This window comes from Pelophylax lessonae (assembly GCF_965119305.1).
Source record: "Pelophylax lessonae genome assembly, chromosome: 1".
Taxonomy (NCBI): Eukaryota; Metazoa; Chordata; class Amphibia; order Anura; family Ranidae; genus Pelophylax; species Pelophylax lessonae.
The window spans coordinates 355,579,141-355,605,429 of NC_138768.1; the positions used below are offsets into that span (position 1 = coordinate 355,579,141).

The 26,289-nt window shown below is 41.2% G+C and overlaps 1 protein-coding gene across 4 annotated transcripts in view; it reads left to right on the forward strand.

Annotated features, from left to right (window-relative positions):
- Positions 1-4,101: 4,101 nt before the first annotated feature.
- The window catches only part of TLE1 (TLE family member 1, transcriptional corepressor), a 90,446-nt gene continuing 68,258 nt past the window's right edge, over positions 4,102-26,289 (forward strand). For all 4 annotated transcript variants that reach the window (XM_082265427.1, XM_082265428.1, XM_082265429.1 and 1 more), the window contains exons 1-4: positions 4,102-4,256; positions 8,239-8,339; positions 10,166-10,229; positions 11,507-11,551. In XM_082265427.1, coding sequence (XP_082121553.1) covers positions 4,233-4,256; positions 8,239-8,339; positions 10,166-10,229; positions 11,507-11,551 — 234 coding nt within the window. In that variant the 5' untranslated portion in view covers positions 4,102-4,232. The remainder of the gene's footprint in view (positions 4,257-8,238; positions 8,340-10,165; positions 10,230-11,506; positions 11,552-26,289) is intronic.

The following is a 26,289-nucleotide window of genomic DNA, read 5'->3' on the forward strand; positions in this document are numbered from 1 at the left end:
GTATGCAGAATACCATCTCTGAACACACAGAACATCAAACCTTAAAGCAGATGGGCTTCAGCAGCAGAAGACCACACCGGGTGCCAATCCTGCAAGCTAAGAACAAGAAACTGAGGCTACAATTCACACAGGCTCACCAAAATTGGACAATAGTAGATTGGAAAAACGTTGCCTGGTCTGATGAGTCTCGATTTCAGCTGCGACATTCAGATGGTAGGGTCAGAATTTTGCAAAAACAACATGAAAGCATGGATCCATTCTACCTTGTATCAATGGTTCAGGCTGGTGGCGGTGGTGTAATGGTGTGGGGGATATTTTCTTGGCACACTTTGGGCCCCTTAGTACCAACTGAGCGTTGTTCACCTACCTGAGCATTATCGCTGACCATGTCCATCCCTTTATGACTACAGTGTACTCATCTTCTGATGGATACTTCCAGCAAGATAATGCACCATATCAGAAAGCTCAAATCATCTCACTACTGGTTTCTTGAACATGACAATGAGGTCACTGTCCTCCAACAGCCTTCACAGTCACCACATCTCAATCCAATAGAGCACCTTTGGGATGTGGTGGAAATAGGGTTGCCACCTCATCCCTTTAAACCAGGACACACATTAATTACACAGGCTCTGTGGCTGATTAAGGTGACAATTAAACTCACTTGGTGCCTTATGTACATTATATCAGCCTCAGAACCTGTGTAATTAATATGTGTCCTGGATTAACGGGATGAGGTGGCAACCCTAGGTGGAACGGGAGATTGGCATCATGGATGTGCAGCTGACAAATCTACAGCAACTCTGTGATGTTACTATGTCAATATGGATCAAAATCTCTGAGGAAAGTTTACAACACCATGTTAAATCTATGCCAAGAAGATTTAAGGCAGTTCTGAAGGCAAAAGGGGGTCCAACCCACAGGGATGGCCCAAGACATTGTGCTGCCTGGGTCCAAGTATGAAATGCTGCTCCCACCCCCTAAAAAAAAGAAAAATCACACAAACCAAAAGACCTTCACATCCATTATTTTATATAAAATGTAGAAAATATTATATATATTGTTATCTTCTTCCATAAGGCTCCGTTCACAGGTAGGCGTTTTGGGGCGTTTTTGGGGAGTTTTTCTGCTCTAGGATCAGCTCTCAAAACGCCCAACAAGAAAAATCCTATTCATTTCAATGGCCCCTATTCACATCTGAGCGTTTTGACGCTGTGAGCAAAACGCCCAATGCTCAAAAAAGTACATGAGCTTCTTTTTGGGCAGATTACAGGCGTTTTCCATTGGTCTCTAGTTAAATCTAAAAACGCATGCACAAAAAACACCTGTAAAAATGCCTGTAAAACGCAGTAAAAATCGCGGGTTATAAAACGCGCGAAAACACTACGCTCAGGTGTGAATGTAGCCTAACTCACCACTGGGCCAGCCCACCAAACACCCACTGTCTGTCCTCAGTCCTCCTGTCCTTCCTGTGTCTGCCGCGCCCACCGTCCTAGAAGATCCAGCCTGCCCTGCGTGAGATGGAGTGCGCTGATGTCTGACATCATTGGGCACACCATGATCACGCGAGGGACGTACTCAGGGCAGCCATCAGGGGGGGACAGCCCATACACATGTAAGGGGCCCAGGCGTTCCAAGGGGCCCAGCTGCCCAGGCCCCAACCAAGGAGACCGAGTAGTTGCAGCTGTAGTAACTAGCAATTGCTGAAACATAGCGGCTGAAGAGTAAGCCGATGCAGCTGAAGGGATGTCTCTTTGCTGGATTGCGCTGTCTCTTTGCTGAAAATAGGAGGCTGTCTCTTTGCTGGATTGGGATATCTCTTTGCTGAATATATGAGGCCGTCTCTTTACTTGATTGGGGTGTCTCTTTGCTAAATATATGAGGCCGTCTCTTTTTTGGATTGGGATGTCCCTTTGCTGAATATATGGAGATGTCTTTTTGATGGATTGGATTCATTTGAATTTATTAAGTTATAAGAGTGTTAAATAGAAGTGGGTGCACTGAAGGACTTGGTGGGATGGCCAGTAGGCGATTCAGTGGGACGGCCCTTTGGAATGTTGGTGGTCAGGCCCAGAGGGGCCCAGGCCTAAAGCTGTGTAAGGGGCCCGAAAATTTCTGATGGCTGCCCTGGACGTACTGCCCCCTCATACTCATCAGTTTGCACTACGGGCGGCCGTATGAGATGGGGAAATGCAGCCTGTAATGTGCTGCAAACTGGTGAAACACAAAACTGCTGAGAGAAAAAACGTGGCCGTCAATTTACCGCCCCTATGGCGCTTTTCCACTGCATGGTACGGCTCGGTTTGGCGCTTTTCCACTGCATGGTACATGTTAGAACGGTTCCGTATGGTTTGCTACAGCGGCGCTTTTCCACTACATGGTACGGCTCGGTTTGGTGCTTTTCCACTGCATGGTACATGTTAGGACGGTTCCGTATGGTTTGCTACAGCGGCGCTTTTCCACTACATGGTACGGCTCGCTTAAACAGTACCACCTCGGTTGGGGTTCCAAGTGGGCCGTACTGATATCATATCCCACAATCCTTTGCATGCAGCCATAATTGTTTGTCACTACTAGCCACTGATTGGTCAGAGAATCCTTGTAATCCTATCCACTTACTACTTTAGTGGATAAGCCAACTGAGCCGAGTAGAGCCTATACCAGTGATGGCTAACCTTGGCACCCCAGAGGTTTTGAAACTACATTCCCCATGATGCTCAACTACACTGGAGAGTGCATGAGTATCATGGGAAATGTAGTTCTAAAACATCTGGGGTGCCAAGGTTCACCATCACTGGCCTATACAGCTCTGAAACGTGCCGACTCGTACCACGCAGTGCAAAATCAAACTAACCGAGCAGGGCCAAGCCGTGCCGGGTGGAGCTGAGCCGGTACTTGCAGTGGAAAGGTGCCATAAAAGTGCCACCTGGGTCCAATGGACCCAACGGGACCCATGGTAGGGCCAGATCTGCCAACCCGTTAGTAGCAAAGTGTACCTAATAATGTGTCCAGTGAGAATAATTCCTATAATAAACATACAAGTGTTTGAATATTATGATTTGATCTTATATGGGCAGTGTACATCATCTATAGCAGGATCTCTCTCTCTCCATGTTTCTATAGATCTATATGCAGACTATGCATACACCATCACAATACCTGTAATACAACCAAATCTATTGACATGGCAAGAAAAGAATGTGGAAGAGTGTAGTTAGCCGTGTCTCTTTTCATCTATGTAAGCACCTAGCATGGTCTCCATATAAATACTCCTAGAAATACCCGAGCATATATTTCAGCATTATAAACACACACGCCGCTTTGACGCTCTCGTCCCCCCCACCCCCCACGTTACTTTGATTGACAGCCAGGCAGCTACTTCTCCATCTCACCGCCCATCCCACTCATTCTGGCAGTTGGCCCCGCCTCCCTCCGTCCCCATTGGCTCGCAGCAGCCTGGGTGAAAGGCGTCCCCAGAAACGACATGGGGAAGGCCGCGATTGGTCACAGCGTACTCGTACGTCACGACCCCACGTTGGGCTAGCGGCGCTGCGATTGGAGGCGACGCGGTATTGCCTTCGCATGGGCTTGGGCGGGGCCGGCTTCTGGTTAGCTGGAGGAGTGTGAAACCGCGTGTTAATGTAACCAGTTGTGGAAAAGTGAGGGCGGCCCGAGACGGTGGTGTGTCCCGTGTGTGTGTGCACGGAGCGAGCGGCGGCCCTTTCACCGACAGAGGCCTGGACGACGGCGGAGCTTGTTCGCCCGGTGACTGAGAGAAGTTTGAGCGGCGGGCTTTGTCCACTTTGTTCCTGTGCCCAGGAAGGTGGGGGAGGAGCCGTTAGAAGTGCTGTTATTGTTATCGGAGATTTCTTCCCAATCTGTGGATGTGTACGGAGTATTGGTGGGGCCCGCATCCTCTCTACCCGTCTGCACATGTGTCTCCCGAGCCACTGCTGACCTCCCATCTGCCGGGGGATCGCCGGCTCTTCTCGGATACAGACCACCGAGTCCGCCTTTCGGATTTATTTGCTTGGCGTGCCTCTCAACAGCAACTTATCCGGGAAAGTTTTGTGGGGAATATCGGTGATCGTTTGTCCGGAGTCTACAGACAAAGGAAGGAGGAGGAGGAGGAGGATGCTGGGCGGCTCTGCCTAGGCTCATCACATCGCTGTCCTACCGACACACCGCCGAGAATTGAGCTGCCAAGGGGCAAAGCTGCGGCTGGGAGAGCCATGTTTCCCCAGAGCAGACACCCGGTGAGTTCCCTGGACCTGGATCTACTAAATCTTCCGATCATCATCTCACAAGGGTTCTGGCCCTTTAAATCTGCTACTTCCTGTTTATTGAGTGACAACTGGATTCTGATTCTGCCCTTTGCGTTGTCACTTGCGCCCCCGGTGGAGGCTACTAGTGCTAACACATTTCCCCTGTAAACCTGCTACTTTATGTTTGAGTGACAACCGGATCCTGATTTGGCCCTTTGTGTTGTCGCCTGCACCCCTGGTGGATGCTACTAGTATCAACGCATTTCCCCTTTAAACCTGCTACTTCCTGCTGGATCCTGATTCTGCCCTTTGCATTGTCACCTGCGCTCCTGGTGGAGGCTACTAGTGCTAACACATTTCCCCTTTAAGCCTGCTACTTCCTGCCGGATCCTGATTTGGCCCTTTGTGTTGTCACCTGCGCCCCTGGTGGAGGCTACTAGTGCTAACGCGTTTCCCCTTTAAATCTGCTACTTCCTGTTAGGTGACAACTGGATCCTGATTCTGCCCTTTGCGTTGTCACCTGTACTCCTGGTGGAGGCTACTAGTACTAACACATTTCCCTTTTAAACCTGCTACTTCCTATTTATTAGGTGACAACTGGATCCTGATTTTGCCCTTTGCGTTGTCACCTGTACCCCTGGTGGAGGTTACTAGCGCTAACACATTTCCCCTTTAAACCTGCTACTTTGTTTGAGTGACAACCGGATCCTGATTCTGCCCTTTGTGTTGTCACATGCGCCCCTGGTGGAGGCTACTAGTGCTAACACGTTTAGCCTTTAAACCTGCTACTTAATGTTTATTGAGTGACAACTGGATCCTGATTTGGCCCTTTGTGTTGTCACCTGCACCCCTGGTGGAGGTTACTAGTGCTGACACATTTCCCCTTTAAACCTGCTACTTTATGTTTGAGTGACAACAGGATCCTGATTCTGCCCTTTGCGTTGTCACCTGTGCCCATGGTTCAGGTTACTAGTGCTGACACATTTCCCCATTAAACCTGCTACTTTATGTTTTGAGTGACAACAGGATCCTGATTCTGCCCTTTGTGTTGTCACCTGTGCCCATGGTGGAGGTTACTAGTGCTGACACTTTGTTCTTTAAACTTGCTACTCCCTGTTTATTAGGTGACAACTGGATCCTGATTCTGCCCTTTGTGTTGTCACCCACTCCCCTGGTGGAGGCTACTATTGCTGATACATTGTCCTGTAAAGCTGCTGCTTCCTGTTTATGGGGTGACAACCAGATCTGTTTTTTGCATGGTCATCCTCTCACCCTGGTGGAGGATACTAGTGCTGACACATTGCCCTGTAAGCCTGCTGCTTCCTGTTTTGAGGTGACAACTGGATCCCAGTTCTGCACTTTGTGTTGTCACCCGCTCCCCCTGGTGGAGGCTACCAGTGCTGGCATGTTTTGTTGTGGAGCTGGTGAAAAGCAAGGGTTGTCAGAGATGCAAATAGGGATCTGGATGAACAATTGTTTGTTAAATTGGAGAAATAAGTGTTTTAGTTAATAGGATTTCTGATTTGGTTTGAAGGAGCTGGAGGATGTGAGCTTGTAATGACTGCACCTTAAGGCCTCCTGCACGGGGTGTCTGAAAGAGTCCCTCTGGACGCCAGGGTGGCTGGCAGGAAAATACGGTGTCGAAAAAAGGACCCCAGGCATAAATGCATTCTACTGACCAGAATATTTGTTCTGGCTATTAGAATGCATTGATTCATCTAACGTTTAGGCACGTACATCGTATTTTCTTCTAAGGCCCCTTTCACACTAATGCGACGCGATTTTGCCGCGATTTTGAAAGCAATGACAAGGCTATATGCCTCAAAATGCATTAAAATCGTGGCAAAGTAGTGCAGGAACTACTTTGAAGTCGGTGCGACTTCAAAACGCACTGATATGAATGGGGCTCATTGAAAATAATGGAAAACTACTTGTCATGCGATTTTGCGGTCCAAAATTGCGGGACAAGTCGCACTAGTGTGAAAGGGGCCTAAGTCAAGAATGTGTGATTTGGTGTTTTTTATTTTTGTTTCTGCCTGTAAACACTCCTACTCCAATATCCCTGTAAATGTCAATGGGGGTTGATTTACTAAAACTGCAGAGTGCAAAATCGAGTGCATCTCTGCTTAGAAACCAATCAGCCTCAAGCATTTATTGTCAAAGCCTAATTGAACATGCTGAAGTTAGAAGCTGATTGGCTACCATGTTCAACTGCATCAAATTTTTGCACTCTTCAGTTTAAGTAAATCTCCCCCTATGTGTGCAATGGGGATGGATTTACTAAAACTGGGAAGTGCAGAGAAACCAATCAGCTTCCAGGTTTTATTGTCAAAGCTTTACTGAGCAAGCTGATTGGCTGCCATGCACAGCTGCACTAGATTTTCCCATTTCCAGTATTAGTAAATCAACCCCAGAGTCTAAATATAGAGGTGCTTTTACTGGCTGAACAAAAAAAAAAAAGCTCAGTGCCTGTATAAGCCATGTGTTTATTTGCTCCATGTATGAGGCCAAATCAGAATTCTATAGTGGACTTGGGTCAGGGGCTACTTGTCTCATCTGATCACATGTTAATGGTTCTTTGTCTTTATTTTGGGGTCTTGGATTATCTAGTTTAGTTGTCATGTGTTGTTGAAAGAAAGCATGGTGGTTTGTTTGCTTGTGAACAATTATTTTTTTTCCCCCTTCCTGCCAGTGGTTTAACATAAATCTCATGCCCACATGTCTGCCATCTGTTCTGCTCTCCAAGTTGTTGGGAGGAGGAAGCTGGGAAAGCCTCATTATATATGCCACATACCACCCACCAATTTTCCTCCTCTTCAAGGGGTCTGACATGCTCTGTCTTTATTGCACTTCTTTTTTAACTCTAAGTTGATGGGTTTACTGTGTGTTGTTTTTTTTTTTTTTTCTGTTTTTGCGGTTGCCAGTTTAGATGTCACTTCCTGGTTTTAGTTGAAATAAGCTGATGTGAAATGATATGGATAGGCCATATGACTGCTTGGTGATCAGTCCGTTGCTTGTCTGCTGACCTCTAGGTTGGCTGCATGGCTTCTTTTTGTTTTTAACTAGCTGGCTAACGTATTTGCAATTGAAGTTTTTATTGGTAACATTATCCCACTGAATCTGCACATCAATTTTGTAAAGAGATTTTAGATTTCAAAATGCTAGATTTCTTTATAGCAGCTTTATCATTTGCTATTAGTGTACTGTATTGCACTGCTGTTCTTTACACTTCAGTAATGATATATGAAAGATGCAAAATATGTGTCTGGCTGCATCAAACAGAACAGCCTTAACATTGACCCTTTGCTTTAAATTCTAGCAGTAATAGATCCATTTAGTCACACACAATGCACATTTCTATTTGATTCAATGCTTCTATGGTAAGGACAACAGCCAGGTTTTTAGAGTTTTAAAGAGGAAAGGTTTACTTTGTCATCTAATGTGGCCTGTGTGCTTTTATTAATCTATTCAATGATAATGGGCCTTGTCATAAAGTCCTATTTACTTTTGGCCCAGTTAGCCACTTGTTAGAAGTTAGACTTGTCACACAAGATTAATATAATTGCCGGTTTATTGAGTCATTAGGTGTGTGGCTATATTTATCCGTGCAGGTGAGGCCTGCTGTCTGTACTGATGTTTTGGTTGCTATGTATATTTTTTGGGCTGATTAATAGAGTTTCTAACAATGCGTTACACCTATTCCTCCTCCAGTCAAGCACAGAACAATACTGGCTGTGTCTCTTGTGGATGTATTCATTCTGGAGTTGGATGAGTTAATCTGCATTGTGTTTTGCTTGGCAAGTCAAATGGAAACATTTCTTGGTGGCTTCTATGAAACTGTTGTGGGAATAAGACTGCAGGGTATTATGTCTGCTCTGCCTTGAGTATCATTCAAGTGGAAGTTGTATTGAAGTTGTGTGTGTTTTGTTTTTTAATATATATTTAATTTCATTCCTATCTTTTGGTCCTCTAGACACCACACCAGGCCGCAGGCCAGCCATTTAAATTTACTATCCCTGAGTCCTTAGACCGGATTAAGGAGGAATTCCAGTTTCTTCAAGCTCAGTATCACAGGTGAGGATTTTTGCAGAAAAATGTCTAAATCATTTTTTTTTTCTTTATTAAAAAAGGTAAATTTTTTTTAATATAGTCAAGATGACTTGGAAGCCCTTCAGAGCCGGTTCACATAGGGGCGACCCAACTTGCCGGGGCGACCTGTGAAGGGACATGCACGGACTTCATATCATTGAAGTCAATGCAGGTCGCCCCCAAGTAGTACAGGACCCTTTTTCTAAGTCGGAGCAACTTGTGTCGCTAGAACGGGTCCTGTGCTAATCTATGGCAGGCGACCAAGTCGCCTGACAAGTCGCCCCAGTGTGAACTGGCTCTCAAGGTCTCAAAGTGTATATTTATTGCATTGGTTGGAAAAAGTGTAAACTTGATTGATTTTTGGCTAAAATAAAAGTTCACTTTTTTGGTCTTCTAAAGTCTATTTTTGGTATGCTGTGACAGAAGCTTTCGATTTTATGGTTTAAAAGCTACAGTGCAAATATTGGTATGCTTTGTTTCAGTCTTCCTTGTGATTGTGTACACATACTTAGAGCTGGTATGCTGAGCTTCATGTCTGTTAATAGATCATTAGATGATGTATTCAAGGCTCTACTCTGGACAGGTTGATAGCTACGGGCATACTATATATCCTTAGGAACTGTTTTATGAAAGCATCCATCCAATTTATAACAAGGAATTGGGTTGCTGCAGATAAAAACTTTTTAATATTTTGTTTCTTTGAGAAGTAAATTTTTAGTGTACCATAAAGGAGTTAAATACATTCTGCATTTTTACCTGTCTTTTTCTTTAGTTATGGATGAAGTGTTTTGTGGTGGTGTTATTTTCCCATCCTTCATATTTATTGCCAGCAGGTGGTGTTGTACTCCCCTCTCCTCACTGTTCTTTCCACAATGGTTTGTCCCATTCAAACTCAACTTTTTTTTTTTTTTTACCCTGTGTATTTATTCCCAACCTTCCTGAGAACTGTCAATATTTGCTCTTCATTTTGTAACAAAATCTTGAGTTGAAAACACCAGATGAGTCAAAGCTGTTTGCCTTCAGGAACCTGCTTAGCAGTAATAAGGCTTTGTTTAAATAGTAAATTAGTTACTGTTTGTTAAACATCCTGATGCACAGGCAGTGTAAAAAGATTGAAGCTGGAGGTTGTTCAGTAAATGGAAGATAATACATATTCCCATTTAGGCAGGTAACCCACCGCCCCCTCCATTTCCTTTATGCATATGTGAGAAGTCATTTAGAGCTCGTTCACACCAGCCCAATTGGGTTTCTTTTGGTCTGTGTTGCCTAAAGCATTGTCCTTATGTCCTATTTATTCAGTTCACATCAATTGCTGTGTGCAGAAAAAATTGGGTGTAATTTTTTTTTTTTTTTTTTTTTTTTTTTACACTGATCAGTTAAAACGTCACAAAACTGTTACTGATGGAGTTAAAGTGGTTTGTAAACCTCAGATACGAACAAAGCATACTTGTCTCGGTACGAAGTGTCATTTCTGTCCACTGCCTCCTTCCACCAGCCTGGGGGGTAACCATGGATTCTTCCATAGATAAAATAGAAAATGTGCATAGCCTTCCAGGGACAGGGAGTGTTTGTTGTTTACTGGATTACAATATATACGAATAAAAGCATGGGGGGGGGGGTGCGGAGGAGGAATCAGGTCACCATATCGAAGGACTGGTAGGCTGCCATATACTAAATGTTTGTTTTTTTGTTTATATATGCTTTAGGAGAAAATCTGTGTGATGGGATGAAATGTAGTCCTTTTCAGGCACTTTAGATCTTATCCATGATTGTGTTTTTTAATTAATTTTTATTTTTTTCTTTAATTTCAGCCTTAAGTTGGAATGTGAAAAATTGGCAAGTGAAAAGACAGAAATGCAAAGGCACTATGTTATGGTATGTACTTCTCTCTTCCCCCCCCCTCTTTATTATATAGTAGGTACTCGTGTACATATACTGTGTGAAATTATTTTGTATACACAGTATGAAAGTGTATGTATGTGTATATGTATATGTATGTGTGTGTGTGTGTATGTGTATATATTTATATATATATATATATATATATATATATATATATATATATATATATATATATGCGCACACACTGCTCAAAAACCCAGGACCCACTCCACCAGCATAAGGTCTGACAATGGGTCCAAGTATTTCATTCCGATGCCTAATGGCAGTCAGGGTGTCATTGTCTAGTCTGTAGAGGTCTGTGCGTCCCTCCATGGATATGTCTCCCCAGACCATCACTGACCCACCACCAAACCTGTCATGCTGAATGATGTTACAGGCAGCGTAACATTCTCCACGGCTTCTCCAGACCCATTCACGTCTGTCGTGTGCTCAGGGTGAACCTGTTCTCATCTGTGAAAAGCACATGGTGACAGCGGCAGACCTTCCAATTCTGGTGTTCAATAGCAAATGCCAATCGAGCTCAGCGGTGCTGGGCAGTGAGCACAGGGCCCACTAGAGGACGTCGGGCCCTCAGGCCACCCTCCATAAAGCCTGTTTCTGATTGTCTAGTCAGAGACTTTCCCACCATTGGCCTGCTGGAGGTCATTTTGTTGGATTATGGCAATGCCCATCCTGTTCCTCCTTGCACAAAGGAGCAGATACCGGTCCTGCTGATGAGTTAAGGACCTTCTGTGGCCCTGTCCAGCTCTCCTAGAGTAACTGCCTGTCTCCTGAAATCTCCTTCTCCATGCTCCGGAGACTGTGCTGGGAGACACAGCAAACCTTCTGGCAATGGCACATATTGATGTGCCATCCTGGAGGAGTTGGACTGCCTGTGCAACCTCTATAGGGTCCAGGTATGTGCAAAACTAGTGAAAACCGTCAGAAAAGATAAGTAGGGAAAAAAAAGTCAGTGGCCTCCACCTGTAAAACCATTCTGGTTTTTGAGGTTCTCATTGTTGCCCATCTAGTGCACCTGTTAATCGATTTCAGCTGTTTTTAGTGTTAAACAACCTCCTTTGCTACTTAACCAGAACAATAAACCAGGAGTTGAGTTGACTCCTGATTAAAAAGTGTTCCTTTAATTTTTTTTGAGCTGTGTGTGTGTGTGTGTGATTAATAAAAAATGATATATAAATATGTGTGTGTGTATGTATAAAAAGATTTAGCTGGAAAATAAATTCATGTTTGTTTTTTTTTTTCTCTTTCAGTATTATGAGATGTCTTATGGCCTAAATATTGAGATGCATAAACAAGTAAGTTAAACAGTATTAATAAACTACAGTGGGTATCTTGTATACTTTAGTGATGTTTTTCTCAAAGCTTTTCAAAACCAATGTTTAAAGGCCTGTACATATTGCGGTAAGGTGCTTGCGGGTAAGGGGAATGGCACCCCAGTGCTTCTCCTAAATGAATGTTACCCTGTTATGCAAACCACGTCTATTTTTTGTTTGCATTTCATTTCATCTCATCTTTTTAAAAGGGCTGCCTAATACAGCACCTCAATCTATGAAAACTCATGCTCTGCGTCCTGAATAAGCCCTGAAGGCTTGAAAAGTTGTCCGTTATTTCTAGCATGAATATTTACTTCCAGTGGGTTTATAATCTGTCTTTGGGGACTGCTATTGTAAACTACACAACTGTTGGAAATCTTTTCCATAGTACAATGCTAGCTCCTCTTAAATATTTTCATTACTTTCAATCTCTACTTAGGATTTTTCAGCTTCATAATATATTGAATAACAGCCCTGGGCGCTGCACGATTCTCCCTAATTCCATGTTAAAACTGTTTCCCTTATGTTTTGAATTGGTTTCTTGCATAAGTCAGTTGTGCATTGTGCTGCATCATATAATCTGAGGCTAAGCATTTTACTGTCTGCTGTCCATCAGAAATACACAGTTGCTATATCCCTTATTTCTGCTCTACATGTGCCCAATTGGGCAGCAGTTTCCTCTGCAGGAGCCATTTTCAGTTTTTTTTTTTTTCTTTTGTTATTTCCATTTTATGCAGCATTTTATTTATTGTACTTTCACATCAGTCCCTGCCCTCAAGCAGCTTACAATCAAAGGTCACTATCTTGCATGCATTCATACACATTCTAGGGCCAATTTAGACAGGATCCAAGTAACCTACTAAAATGTCTTTTGAGTGGGAAGAAACACACATAAGCACAAGGAAAACATGCAAAGTGCCATGCAGATAGTGTCATGTCCTGGAGTTTGGGTATCACTCCTCTGCGCTGGACTTTTCTAGCCAGGTGAGAAGTGAGTTAAGACGCCAGAAATAGGCCTGTGTGCACCACCTTGATTAATCAGATGGTGGTTTGTATGGGGCTTAGTTCAGTAAACCATTTATACCATCTCTTGTCTGTGAGGTACCTATGGCTCTTAAGTGGAAATCATAATTACGGAGATAAAAACTGTGTGTGCTTCTCCCACTCCTGTGTATCATCTAAAAATAAATGGTCACCCAAAGTGACTGCAGACATTTAAAGTAAACTTTTAACCACAGCTGTATGTTATTTAAATATTCGCCTAATTTTTTTCTGTAAATTTAAGATTTCTCAAATGACCTAATAATCTGCACCTGATAAAATCTTTCTTTCCATTCGAACATTCGTCATGTTGTACAGCACTAAATTTCCCATGAGCACAACTGTCAGTTATTGCCATAGCTGTCAATCAACTGATGTGAGCAGGTCATGACAGTACTGTGCCGTTCCTACTTGGCCATAGAAGGGGGCATAACATGAGGTGTGTGTAAGGAGAAAAAGCCGCACTCCGTGAAACGCGTCAACCGCTGTGCACCCCCCCCCCCCCCCCCCTGTGTCTCTGGCTATTATGGATGTACTTTGAGATGTTTTTATCATTTTTTTTTTTTTATACAAATAGATTTTTATTCATCTTCATCTTCAACTCGGAGTGCGGCTTTTTCTCCTTGCACACACCTATTGTCTGGATTGCAGATCCTTGCCTGCACCTGTTCTTGGATGTTTTTGGGATTACTGCATCATCGGAGCGGTTTTCTCTGCCCTTGATCTGTGACCATGACATGAGGCACACTCCTCCAAGTAGGGGGAAATGCGACCCGTGTCAGTTTCCTAAGTTATGATGCCATGTAACATACACAGGTCGAGTGCAAACAGAGCAGGGATAGAGAACTAGTTGTGAATGTTAAGTGCATGAAAAATGGAAATGATGGCTAAAGGTTGATTTCTTTGCAGAGGAGCGACAATTAAGCTGGATACACACTATACAACTTTTGTTGTTAGATTTCCTTTAGATTTACCTTCAACTATGTAGTGCAAGGGCCGTCCTGATTGCATACTTATTGAAAGTGTTTAGATTTGACCTCGTATTATATGGTTGTGGTAAATCTGAAGGAAAAAAATCTAAAGACAATTGTATAGTGTGTATGGCCCATTACCTTTTTACAATAAACTTCTAACAATTCTGGCTGGAGTTGGGCTTTAAGACACTACAATCAGATCTGGGTGATTTCTAGAAGTAGACACATAGCATTGTATATGCTTATCCCACTGCCATCTAGAGCAGTGTTTCCCAACCCTTTTTCCAGTCAAGGCACCCTTTAAAATGATGTACAGTCTTGAGGCACTTCATTTAAAAATGTAACTAATAGTTTTACATAACAGGTCCACACACATGACCTTTGTTAGAGGTGATTTATTCTTTCAAAGCAAATACACTTTTGCACACTGGTACTGGCTAGTATTTCAATGTTTCTCTTCTCTTTCTCACCCTCGCTCAGCTAATGTGACACCAGTGATGGGGGAGAGGGGCAGAGGAAGGGCAACCAAGGTTGCTGTGCAGGCACCCAGCGTTTTTCCTTCTCAATCAATAATGCCATTGGTTATTAGGATGCTGGTGGCTAGAAGGGTGTAATAGTGCACAATGACAACACATGGTTTTGCTTGACAACAAGGCAGGCGTCCTCCACCTGCTGGTTTGTATACAACGTTTTGGCAATATTTAGGCATTGTACCAAAGCACCCCTGAAGGCACGTTGGTTGAAAAAGGGCTGCTCTAGGAGTTTAAGATTTTTGCAACGAAATATGTTAACCTGAGAATCCTTTTTAAAAAAGAAACAAATTCTTGGTGCTTTAAAGTTGCCTTGGTTCCTAATGGAACCGCATATTGCAGTGCAACTGAATGTTGTCTGAGGCATTGACCATAAGAGATACATCAGGTATGTCAATCTTCTTTTAGGCCTAGAGGGGTATGTACTTTGACACTTTTTTTCCTTTTTTTTTTTTTTTTTTTTTCATTGTGACCTTTTATACTGATTAAGTCCTTTTTTTTTTTTTTTTTTATATGGTTAGTATATGTGGTGGTTATAAGTTAAACCCCATTGCGTTTTAGTATATTTGTGATGGTCTTCTTTTGTTCATCAGTTACCTGATTAGTGTTGAGCAGCTGACTCTGCTGTGTCCAGTTTAGCATGCTGTCATCTTGTAAAATCTCAGCCCTTGAAAAGAACAAATAGGTCATTGGTTGTTCTAACTTGAGGTGTGAACCTTGGTTTGTGTTCCCATAAAATTCTCACTTATGACCATGATAATGGTGAATAAAAAGAGTATTGAACTGGAACAAGGCACTAAGGGCCTCATAAGAGAAGAGCAGCTAAATGATTGTTCAACCCAGAGGACCCTCAATTGAGTTCATATTGTCTGCCAAAGAAAGCATTAATGGCAGGGTGTAAGTATTCAGCAGATATGCTGACGCTCACTTTTTCATCGAGATGATGGCACAATAAGTCTTTAAGAAATCGATTTGCCTCTTAAAAAAGATTATCATTAGATGAAGTTGCACAGTTGGACACATTTCAAAGTGCAACAATACACTTGGAGCTTGATGTATATGTGCTATTCCGTCTAAAATTCTTGTTTCATTAAATTAAAGAGCATGGCTGACCGACCAGGGCGCTGCAGAGAAATTGATTAGTTCAGGCTTCAGGCCTCTAGTATATTCAAAGACCTTTAGCAAGCAATTGAGTTAGAAGCTGAATTTCTATGGGGATATTCTTAGCTTTATGTGTGCAGTAGAATAGGCATTAACATTCGCTTGCCTGCTGGAGATGTTTTTGTGAAAGGCACTTTGTGTATTGCAGCAGATCACATGGGTCATTGGAGAAATCACCAGTGGTCTTGAGCAGTTTGCTTTTCATCTGTGTTCACTTATGGTTTGCTAGTATGAATACATCATGCATCCATTTAAATGTCCTGCATATTCTTCCTGTGAAATTTACCGTGTTTTGTGTGTCAATTCCAGATACCAGATTCTGGTACACCTCTCCCATTATTTGAATTCTTGTATTCCTGTTGCTAATGAGTGAATTTTTTTTTGCAAAAACGGAATGTTTTCATCATTTTTTCACTATTAATTCTAAAGCGACATTTGGAAGCTAGTAATCATAATTCTTATTAAAAACTGGTGACGTGCAGACCCCAGGGTGCAGGCAGGCTCAAATTGATGCATTTTGCTGACTGATCACCAGCATGGCCTAAGTGCTCATTATGTTGTAGAGAGGGCCTTTGGAGCGCTCATTACGTTTGACAGGAATTCTCTCTAGGGGAAACTGGGCATTAGCTAGACTCCTGACAGGCTGAAATTATTCCTGCTTTATGGCTTATAACCAAATGGTAGCAAGGAATCATCGAGGGACAGAAAAATGTCATTTCTGACAACATCTTTGTTACTGAGAAATAGGAGGAGGGGGTGGGGGAATTCCACAGAGGCAGCGTTAATGTTCTTTTGGCCTGTCTGCATGTGTATGATGCCACACGTACAGTTTGTGAAACCCTTTGCGGCACTGTCATCTGATTTTATGGTTTGAAGTGTGTGTGCAAGGTAAAGTGTGTGTGTGTGTGTGTGTGTGTGTGGGGGGGGGGGGGAGGGGGGTCTTTTTTCTTCCTTAAAGCTTCTTCTCATTTTGAAACTTTGTATTTGTGCAAACCTGGTTTGTAAGTGTATACAATTCAGTATTGTGTGTGTGTGTGTGTGTGTATATATAAAATGGCTGTTTGAGACCTAGAGCTTATTCCTCCATTCATTAACTTGCCTCGTCATATTTATTTGTTCACCTTGGTTGCATAATGACTTGGGGACATCACTTTTGAACACACTGATATTACCAGCTATTGTATGCAATTTGTTGTAGACATGTGACTGCATGTGGGATGTTTTTATGAATAATTCTTTTTGAGCAGGACCCTCAGATTCCTCCTGTATTAAATTGTATTGTAACTGCTCTCATGTTGTAAAGCGTTGCACAAATAGTTGGCGCTAAATAATTCCTGTAATCCAGTTTATTTGTTTTATAAGTCACTGGGATTGGTTTACTAAAACTGGAGTGGAAAATCTAGTGCAGCTCTGCTGAGAAACCGATCAGCTTCCAGGTGTTTGTCAAAGCTTATTTGAACAAGCTGAAGTTAGAAGCTGATTGGCTACCATGCACAGCTGCACCAGACTTTGGACTCGCCAGTTTTAGGAAAACATCCCCTTTTATTTGTGGGATAAAGTTTAAGGCCTCATGTACACTGCTACTTGTAAATGGACGTTTAGGAGCAGTTGGGCGTTTTTTTTCAGAAGCCCCCGAACCCTCCTCTGTTATCTTATCTGTCCATGTACGCTGAGTTGTAAACCTAATAGAATTTAAGCAACCACAGTTGTGAAAAAAAACCTGTATGCTATATTTAGATCTTTTTGTAAGGGTTGTTTTTCAACCCTTTCAATAGGTCTTAACAAATCCCAGTCTTGATGACATCATACCTATGACCAGTTAATGTGTCTAAAAGCTAGGTGGCAAAACACCCTCCCCTCCCCAACCATTCTTCCAGCTTCTTATTCTGGTTGATTAATAAAAGTGGAAGCATTAAAACTCCACTGAGTGTAATGGGAATAGTTTCTCACATGATAGGCACTTGACAGGTTCACTTGACTTTCTTACATGGATCTGACACATGAGATCACAAGGGGCTTGATTTACTAAAGCCTCGTACACACGTGTCGATAGTTGGCCGTGAATTTTCGGCCAACGTCCGATCGGCCGATTTTTGGCTGGTTAGTATGATGCTTTCGAACAACCGACTCCGACTTTTCGGCCGAATAAAATCTGGTGTGCAGGCTAAAAAAGTTTTGTTGGCCGTCAACACAACGGCCGATTTTCCGTCAGTCAGTACAGATTTCGGCAGACAAAAATCAGATGAGCAAGACTGGGCATGCTCAGAGAAGAAAAAACACACGGAAAGTAAACCAGCACATGACATCACTTCTGAAGTAGATTTTTGTTGGCTGAGAAAATTTGTGTGCAGTCTAGGCACATTCCAACCAACAAAACACAACTCTGGACAAAAGTCGGAAGATTGGTCGGCCGATATTCGTTGCGTGTGTACGAGGCCTAAGACTGGAGAATGAATGTGGTGCAGCTCTGCATAGAAACCAATCCGTTTCCAGGTTTTTTTTTTTTCTTTTTTTTTTTTTTTCGTTAAAGCTTGATTGAACAAGCTGAGAGTTTAGAAGCTGATTGGTTTCTATGCACAGCTGCACCAGATTTTGCACACTCCAGTTTAGTAAATCTCCCTGATTTGTATCCAGCTGCAATTTTGTAACCTGACATTTGAGCTTCGTTCTTCCTTCACAGGTCAAGTTCAACTTCTATTTGCTTTTATGCCCCGTACACACGTGCAGATGATCTGCAGACTTTTGTCTGCAGACTTACCTTTTCTATGTAGTGCAAGGGCCTGCCGGATTGCATACAAATTGAAAGTGTTTAGGTTTGACCTCGTATTATATCGTTTTGGTAAGTCTGCAGACAAAAGTCTGCAGATAATCTGCATGTGTGTATGGGGCATAAGTCACACTTATGGAAGTAAAGTCTTCTGAAGTTTAGAAAATGATAAGTTTGAGCATGGTGAGATAGTATTTCTCCAGCTTAAAGCACTTGCAGAGCGCTTCACTTTTATGCAAGCCCTTGCAATTTGTTCAAACCGGTCAATAGGAGGACTACTACTAACCTAATATTTCTTAATACTTTAAGCCTATAGACCAGTGATGGCAAACCTTGGCACCCCAGATGTTTTGGGACTACATTTCCCATGATGCTCTACTACACTGCAGAGTGAATGAGCATCATGGGAAATATAGTTCCAAAACTTCTTGGGTGCCAAGGTTCGCCATCACTACTATAGACTATTGTCTGCTGCCACTATTCCAAAAATGTGACTGTGTGGGGCTTCGCCTACTCCGCTGTATCACTCATTCACAGGGTTCTGTGAATGGGGAAACTACAACTACCGACAGCCTTGGCTGAACGATGTGCTTTTTTTTTTTTTAAAGGTGGACTTATCCTTCAAGTTACTGTTATCCATCATAAGTCTATCCCTGGTGTGTATACTGATCAGGAGGGTGAGAAGGCGTATGGTCCTTGTCTCCTGAAGAATTAGGCTAGTTATAGTGCATAGCTCACAATCTTATAACTGGCAGCCATGTTGGGTAGCTTGATCTTATTTTGGAGCTACCTACATGGTGAAACGTAGTCTGGCTGGGGACACGTCACCTACAGGTCCCATGTGACTATCCATCAGGCTCAGTAATGAGAGCTTGTTGTGAATCACAGGACAGAGCCAGACTGACAGGCCCATCTGGATATGCTGTATGCACCTAATGCTGGAAACGGGCACTAATACATGTGAGTGCACACTTTTTATGTATCTGTTTTTAAACCATAGTAAACCTACTACACCATACAAGTACTTCTCCTGAGGAGTATTTCAACATCCTAGCCTTATCCTGAGGGATCTAGAAGTGGAGTGGTATTATCCAAGGAATAATCTGGTTTTCCAATAACACACTTCCTGGCCTTCTGTAAAAAGGGGTCATAAACTGCTGGTGAGTTGCCATCCATTTGTTGAGCACTCCTGGTGAAGGAATCGGCAGACAAGATTATGTAAAAGCATATCACTTTTGGTGTTGGGATTGTCACATTGGACTTTTCATTTTACATGTATGGTTTTTGCATTTTAGCACATTTATGAGCACATTTCAGGTGGTTTTCATGCACTTTATCGTTATCATGGTTTCGTTTGTTTTTTTATATTGTGAGTGCCTTTCCTTTTTTACAGTTGGTTTTTATTTTAACAAGCTTGACTCCGTTGGGCAACAAGAGACTTGTATATAGATTGAGGTGTGGTTGGAGAACATCGGGGAATACTCTGGTATGGGTGTGTGTGTATGTATGTGTATATGTTTGAGACATTTTAGATAGACTTGCTTTATCATGAGAAGTGAAACGGGTGAAAAGGTTTACTATTAAATAGAGACACAAAATAGAAGAAATGCATTAGGTGGTATGCCTTTGGGAGTTGCAGTAAACGGATTAAAGAATGCAAGTGAATTGCCAATACTGCTTGTTAGGCAGTTTGCAAGGGCAATGCTTGTTATGGATTTTTGAATTAGAGAAAAGGGGCCATTTCTTTTATTTGCTGGATCATTTGTCTGAAAAGAAATTAAACATTGAAAACAATGTCCTTAATACAAGTGCTGGGATATAGATTATTTCAGGAGGTAAATGTGTGTTCATAGAAGCTACAGTGAATGTTTTACTTCCAGTTACTGTTATGGCTCTAACTATATGGCTGATATTTGGTATATACAGGTGTGGACAAATTATTGTAGAATGCAAAGGTTGGCTGCTCCTTATTCTGGGCTGTTTTAAAGTACAACTAAAGGCAAATCTTAAATAAAAATGATAATTTCTAAGCTGGTGTCACAGTGAGGACATGGTTTATTTTAACGTGTACGTATGTTTTGAGAATCTTCACTTTTGAACCTGAACTAGTTTGCTTCATGTCTGATGTCATGTAAATCTGTAGTTAGTTTACACCTAAGAGCTCCTGTATTGTATTAAAATGGGTGCATGCACACAAATGAAATTAAATGTTACTAGTAATATGTAAAGATAAGGTTGGGGTGTACTTTGAACTCACTATTTTTTTATTTTTTTTCTTGCACCAATGAGCTGCAGGATTGGTTATTTTTGACCCCTCAGCGCACCTCTGTTTACGTGAGCTGCGGGTCGGGTATGGCCTTGCTCACAGCTCATTGGAGTTAAATGTAGTGAGATTTTGGCTAGGGATGTGTTTGGAGGATTCCCAGGCTCATCAATATGTAGAATCCTCATCTTAAAATGTTCAGCAGTTTTAAACATACATGGGGACTGTGTTAAAGGGTAAATCCACTTTTTATGGGGGAAAAAAAGTATATTTAATTGATATATAAGCCGTATTGTAATTGTTAAAAATGTAACCTTTCCCTGGACCTAATTTTTAATTGTGTATGGAGTCATTGAAATACACTCCTGTACTTAGATCTTGCTTACATTTTTTTAAATGGCTATATTTATTCCCGATCAAACTCCAGTTGAGATCACATATTGTTAGTGTTAAATTTGTATTTATTTTTTCATTCTTTGTTCAAGGTGTTTTTTTTTTTTTTTTTTTTTTTTTTTCACTGTTTTATGGTACCACCCATATTTAGGTGTAACATAAAACATGGTCACAGGCTGCAGACCTGCTCCCTCAAATTAACACTGCCCCCCCCCCCCCTCCACTTTTACCACCCTTTACAGGATCCAGGAAACTTCATGCCAGCTCCTGGCAAGTTTGAATTTCGAGTGGCTGTGCATGGTTTTTATCTGCACAGCTGGGTAAAATGTTTTTATTTTTTTATGGAAAAAGTACCTCTGGGGCAGAGGGACTGTTCCAATGGAGCACAAGTGCTGTGACATCACTAAACAATCAGTCCATTATTTAGTCCATTAATGCTTTCTCCAGCTCTGTAACTAAAGGTCCATGCTTTTCCTGATCGTGGTTACAATGCTTTGCGGACCCGGGTTCATTCACAGCAGATGCCGTGGGACTGTTGTGCGACTATTCCAGCACAATCTCACTGAATGACAATGCAAATGTGCCCAATTTACACCACTGTGTTGTGAAGGGTGAACTTAAAGACTTGTCTATGTGACATTTCAACAACGTTAAAGTGAACCATGCCGGGATCCCACTGGATCACAGAGCAAACCAACTGCTACGTTTTAATACAATTGACGTGAACTAGCCCTCAAATGAAAAAAGATAATGCACTCTTTTTTGCTTTTTGCATTGTGGGTGCGTTTTTGTTTTTTTTTTTTTTTGCAAAAGGTAGAATTCTTTTTAAACTTAATGTTTACTAAGGCTATGTTCACATCTTAGCATTGCTATTTACAGGTTTTTTTTTTTTTTTGGGGGGGCATTTTTTCGAGCGTTTTCGTGCATGCGTTTTTAGGTTGACAAGTGACCAATGGAAAAAATAAAAACGCCTGTAATCTGCCTAAAAAAACAAGCTCATGTACTTTTTTGCTTAAAACGTCAAAACGCTCCGATGTGAACAGGGGCCATTGAAATTAATAAGGATTTGTCTTGTTGGGCGATTTTTTTTTTTTGAGCTGATCCTAGAGCAGAAAAACGCCCCAAAATGCCTACATGTGAACTTAGCCTAAAGGATTTGAGAATGTTGACAAAACGTGTAAAGATTTACTTCCTATGATGAAAAGATGAGACTGGATAATTTGAAGTAAACACTCATAATCTGTGTGAACATTTTAAAATCCTTTAGTAAAGTATTTAATAGCAGTTGGTATTACTACAGTAACAGTCATGCTTCTAGGGCCAAAGCTTTCTTGGGAAGCCGCAGTTCACAAGTTTGGATATTTTCTGCGTGTTTAGACTACTCCTTGTGATGGCAAGGTTTCAGCTTCACCTACAGTACTTGAAAGTTGTTGGAAACAGGATAACTCTCTTGAATGTCAGACAAGACTGTGATCCATCAAACTATGGTTTGAGAGTTCTGACACACTAAAGATGTATAAGAGCAAACGCTCTTGACAAGGGAATTCTACAAGCCAATTGGCTTTATGTCCTCAACATTTACAGCTGTGTGTAAACTGGACAGTTATTTACTATGTCTGCTCAAAAACTTTTTTTTTTTTTTTTTTTTTTTTGTATTGAGAAATTTAGGATTAGAGGAGTGAAGTGTACAGAGACTAAATTTTTATAGTAGGATGCAATCCAAGCATTGCTAAGCGAGTGCAACAACAAACATTATTCTGGCTCAGCACCAACGTCTGTTATGAAGAGTATTATAGAAGTCATGCAGCAGTTGTTGAATGCTACATATGTTCAAATTGTTCTATAAAAAATGTAAGTTGGGATGTTTATAATAGCTGCCAGTGAATGCGGGGGGGCAATACAGGCAACTGTTAGATTCTGTCAGACATGAAGTCACAATTTCTTCATCTTGGGCTGCTAATGGCTTCCTTTGCAGACTTGTGCTTTTGTGTTTGTTTGTATTCCTGGGTGTGGTTCCTAAATTTTAAGTTTACGATTTGTATCCTTAAAGTATAACTAGAGAACACTTTTTTTTTTTTTTTTTTTTTTGAGTGGAGAAGAATTAGAACACCTGTCAGTTTATATTGCTGTCTGTGCTCATGTTAAGGAGATTTACCCTCTATTTGTCCTGTTAACCATTATTAAATGTAAAAAAAAAAAATCCAAAATTTTGAGTTGTCCCCAGAAAACTGGAGGAGAAATATTCCAATGGGGACACTAGTTTTGGTGACCTGGGCGTCCCCAAAGAATTCCCTTAATTTTCAGGGATATCCTCCTCACTACCTGTTTGCCTATGGGAAAATGAAGGGAATCTGGATCAACTGCGGGTATAGGATTGTGTATATGGGTTGGGTTTTCATTACGGTTTTGGATAAATGTAATATATATATATATATATATATATATATATATATATATATATATATATATATATATATATATATATATATATATATATATATATATTTTTTTTTTGTGGTGGGCTTGAGCACGATATGGCCATATGGTGAGACCAAATCCCAATTTTTATTTATGGATTGTCTTCATATTTTGATTTCTTTTGCATGTGTGCTATTTTTTAATATGCATGTCGCTTGGTTCATAGCTTCACCAGCTTTAGAAATACATGTTCATGGCTTGCTCCCCCAACTTTTTTGTGTGTATGTATGAGAGAGAGAGAGATCGATCGATCGATCTGCAATGGTAATTAAATAAAATCTCACAGGGGTGTTTAACCCTCCCTTGCTCTATCCAAAATGAAAATAAAGTTTTGCTTGACGTTCTACTTTTTAAGGCTCCATGCAGTAAAAAAAATTGCTGCTTGTACATGAATTTTGGGTTTAGCCTGTAGAAGCAGCTCAATATTGTTGCTCAATGCACAATAGGATGATTGGAGGCATACTTTGAGCTCAGCGACTAGAGGCAGGAAATAAAACCCTTTTAGTTTGTGTGTTTTTTTTAGCGTTTTTTTTTTTTTTTTTGCCAGAAAGCGCCAAACTCTTCTAAACTTTTCTAAATGGTATACAAAAACACTTCTATATGAGCGTTGGTTTTTTTTTTTTTTTTTTTCTCTCCAGTGTGCATGGAGCCTAAGTTATGGGCCATACACACTACAATTTTATTTAGACTTTTTCCTTCAGACTTACCAAAACCATATAATACGAGGTCAAACCTAAACACTTTCAATTTGTATGCAATCAGGCCGGCCCTTGCACTACGTAGTTGAAGGATATCTGACGACAAAAGTTGTATAGTGTGTATCCAGCTTAACTCTCCATGCTGCTTGAGTTGTGTACGAAGTTCAGTATGTCTTGTCAGTTCAAAATTCCTTCTATGTGAAAGTCAAATTGCACAGCACTTCACATGTTCCATTTGAACCATTGGGGTCCATCTGTCCTTCATCAGATAATCAAACTTCCTACTGCCATGTTGCCTCACTCCAATAGAGATGCCTGTGCAGATTTGTCTGAATACAATTATATCAAACAAAGCATTCCAGGTATCTGCATCCCGCCAAGGCCAGCTCTCAAATAGCTTGTAGTGAAGAGCAGTTAACGTGCTCATCTAATTGGACGCTTGGAATGCGCTCACTTATCCCCTCTGTGCTTTGAAGAAATGAATTTGTCAATTTGGTATGAGGAGCAAAGTAGGTTGATTTAAATGTCATTTTATAATAGAAATTTGTAACTATTCTTTGTTATGGTTGTAGGTGCTCTAGCTACTTTGTGCCATTGCTTTACGGTGCCCTTAGAGAAGCATTTCTTATTCCCAAATGAATTTAAAAACCAACCTCTACATTTTGTCATATCCTGTTTAATATGGCATTAGAGAGCAGATGAATGTGGCTACTTTCTTTAAGCCTTTTACTCAGGAGACCTTTAAATTTGATTGGCTGCTGCAATTCTAGCAGAATCATTTGATTTGAGAGCAATAGAAAGATGAGATATCCAATTACCCAAATGATTTGCAGGGTTAGCCAACGTTGTCATGGAGATGCGAGTTGGAACAAATTAAATTTTGAGCAATAAAATAATTTTAAAGCTCATTTGGGATCAGTGAAATTTTGGCTGCGGCCTATACCTGAATCGATTCCTAGCTTGACATGCTGTTCGACATTGATATACTGTGGGGACTTTGATTTCGAAATCCATCAGATTGCATTTTTTTTTTTTTTTTTTACACATAGTGCATGTTCAGCATCACCTCTTTCTGGAGATAGATACATCTATTATTCTGCTTATATCTAATAATGAGTAACATTACCAGACTGCCTTTTGAAACTGAAAGTAAAACCTGTATTGCTGTTTGTGTGGTTTCTCCTTAACCAATCAATTAATGGATTCCTGGTTTACATAATGAGTGCCAAGCATTTAAGAAGAGCGGCATGGATTTAAAAAGGAAGAATGCTCAGCACGGAGAGCATTTCCCCCCCCCCCCCCCCCCCTTCCCATGTGTCTGCTGTTATACAGATGGAGATGAAAATTGCTCTGAGGTCAATAAGCCATTTGCAGCGTTCTCACTGCCTTCGATTTTTCCCTCATCCGCCACACAGATTATCTCAAATGATTCAGTAATGACAAAAAGTGCAACATTGACCTTTATTCCTTTGTGGTTTACAATGTTGCTTGGTATAAATGGCAGGAAGTCCATTTTTCTGTCTAGAAGGACTTTTGAGTTATTGAGCCAGGCCTTTTAACCCCATTCCAGTAACACAAGCCTGCTGTGTGTAAGTTTAATAGCAAGTTTATGTACTTTGCAGTTTGTGGATTTTGAAACTATTAAAAATTTTTGTACAAACAAAAATTGTAATTAAAATTTTAGGACTATGCAAAGTCTAGGCGCTCAGGGTGGTGTAATAGAGCTGGATTTGACCATTTGGTTATTGTTTGCATGTGTGTATGTATAATATAGTATGTGTGGGTGTGTATAATATATGTTATTTTTATATATATATATATATATATATATATATATATATATATATATATATATATATATATATATATTATATATATATATTATATATATATTATACACACAGCGCTGCCAGTTTATGCAGTGCTTTTACAACTTGAGGGTAGACAGTACAATACTCTTTAATACTGTGTGACTCAGAGCCCTGCTCGTTGGAGCTTACAATCTAGGAGGGAGGTTAAGAGATACTAGCGGTAATAACTGTGGGGGATGGGCTGAGGGAGAAAATAAAAGTACAGTTGTTAGGTGGTTGCCAGATAGGCTTCTCTCAAGAGATGTGTTTTCAGGGATTCTCCGAAAGTGGAAAAAGTAGGTGCTAGTCGGACAGATTGGGGTAGAGCATTCCAGAGGATGGGAGAGGCTTGGGAGAAGTCCTGGAGGCGAGCATGGGAAGGATTATCATAGTTATCAGGACATGCAGCTCTAACCACAGGAAGTTCTTGTTACTGCACAGGGATTTTCAGGAAATCCATGTGTTTGGGAGCTTATTATATACATGACTTTTCTTTAGTTCAGAGCACACACCTACCAGTAGTGAAAACCTTGCTATGTGGCACTCTGAGGACTCTGTTACTTTT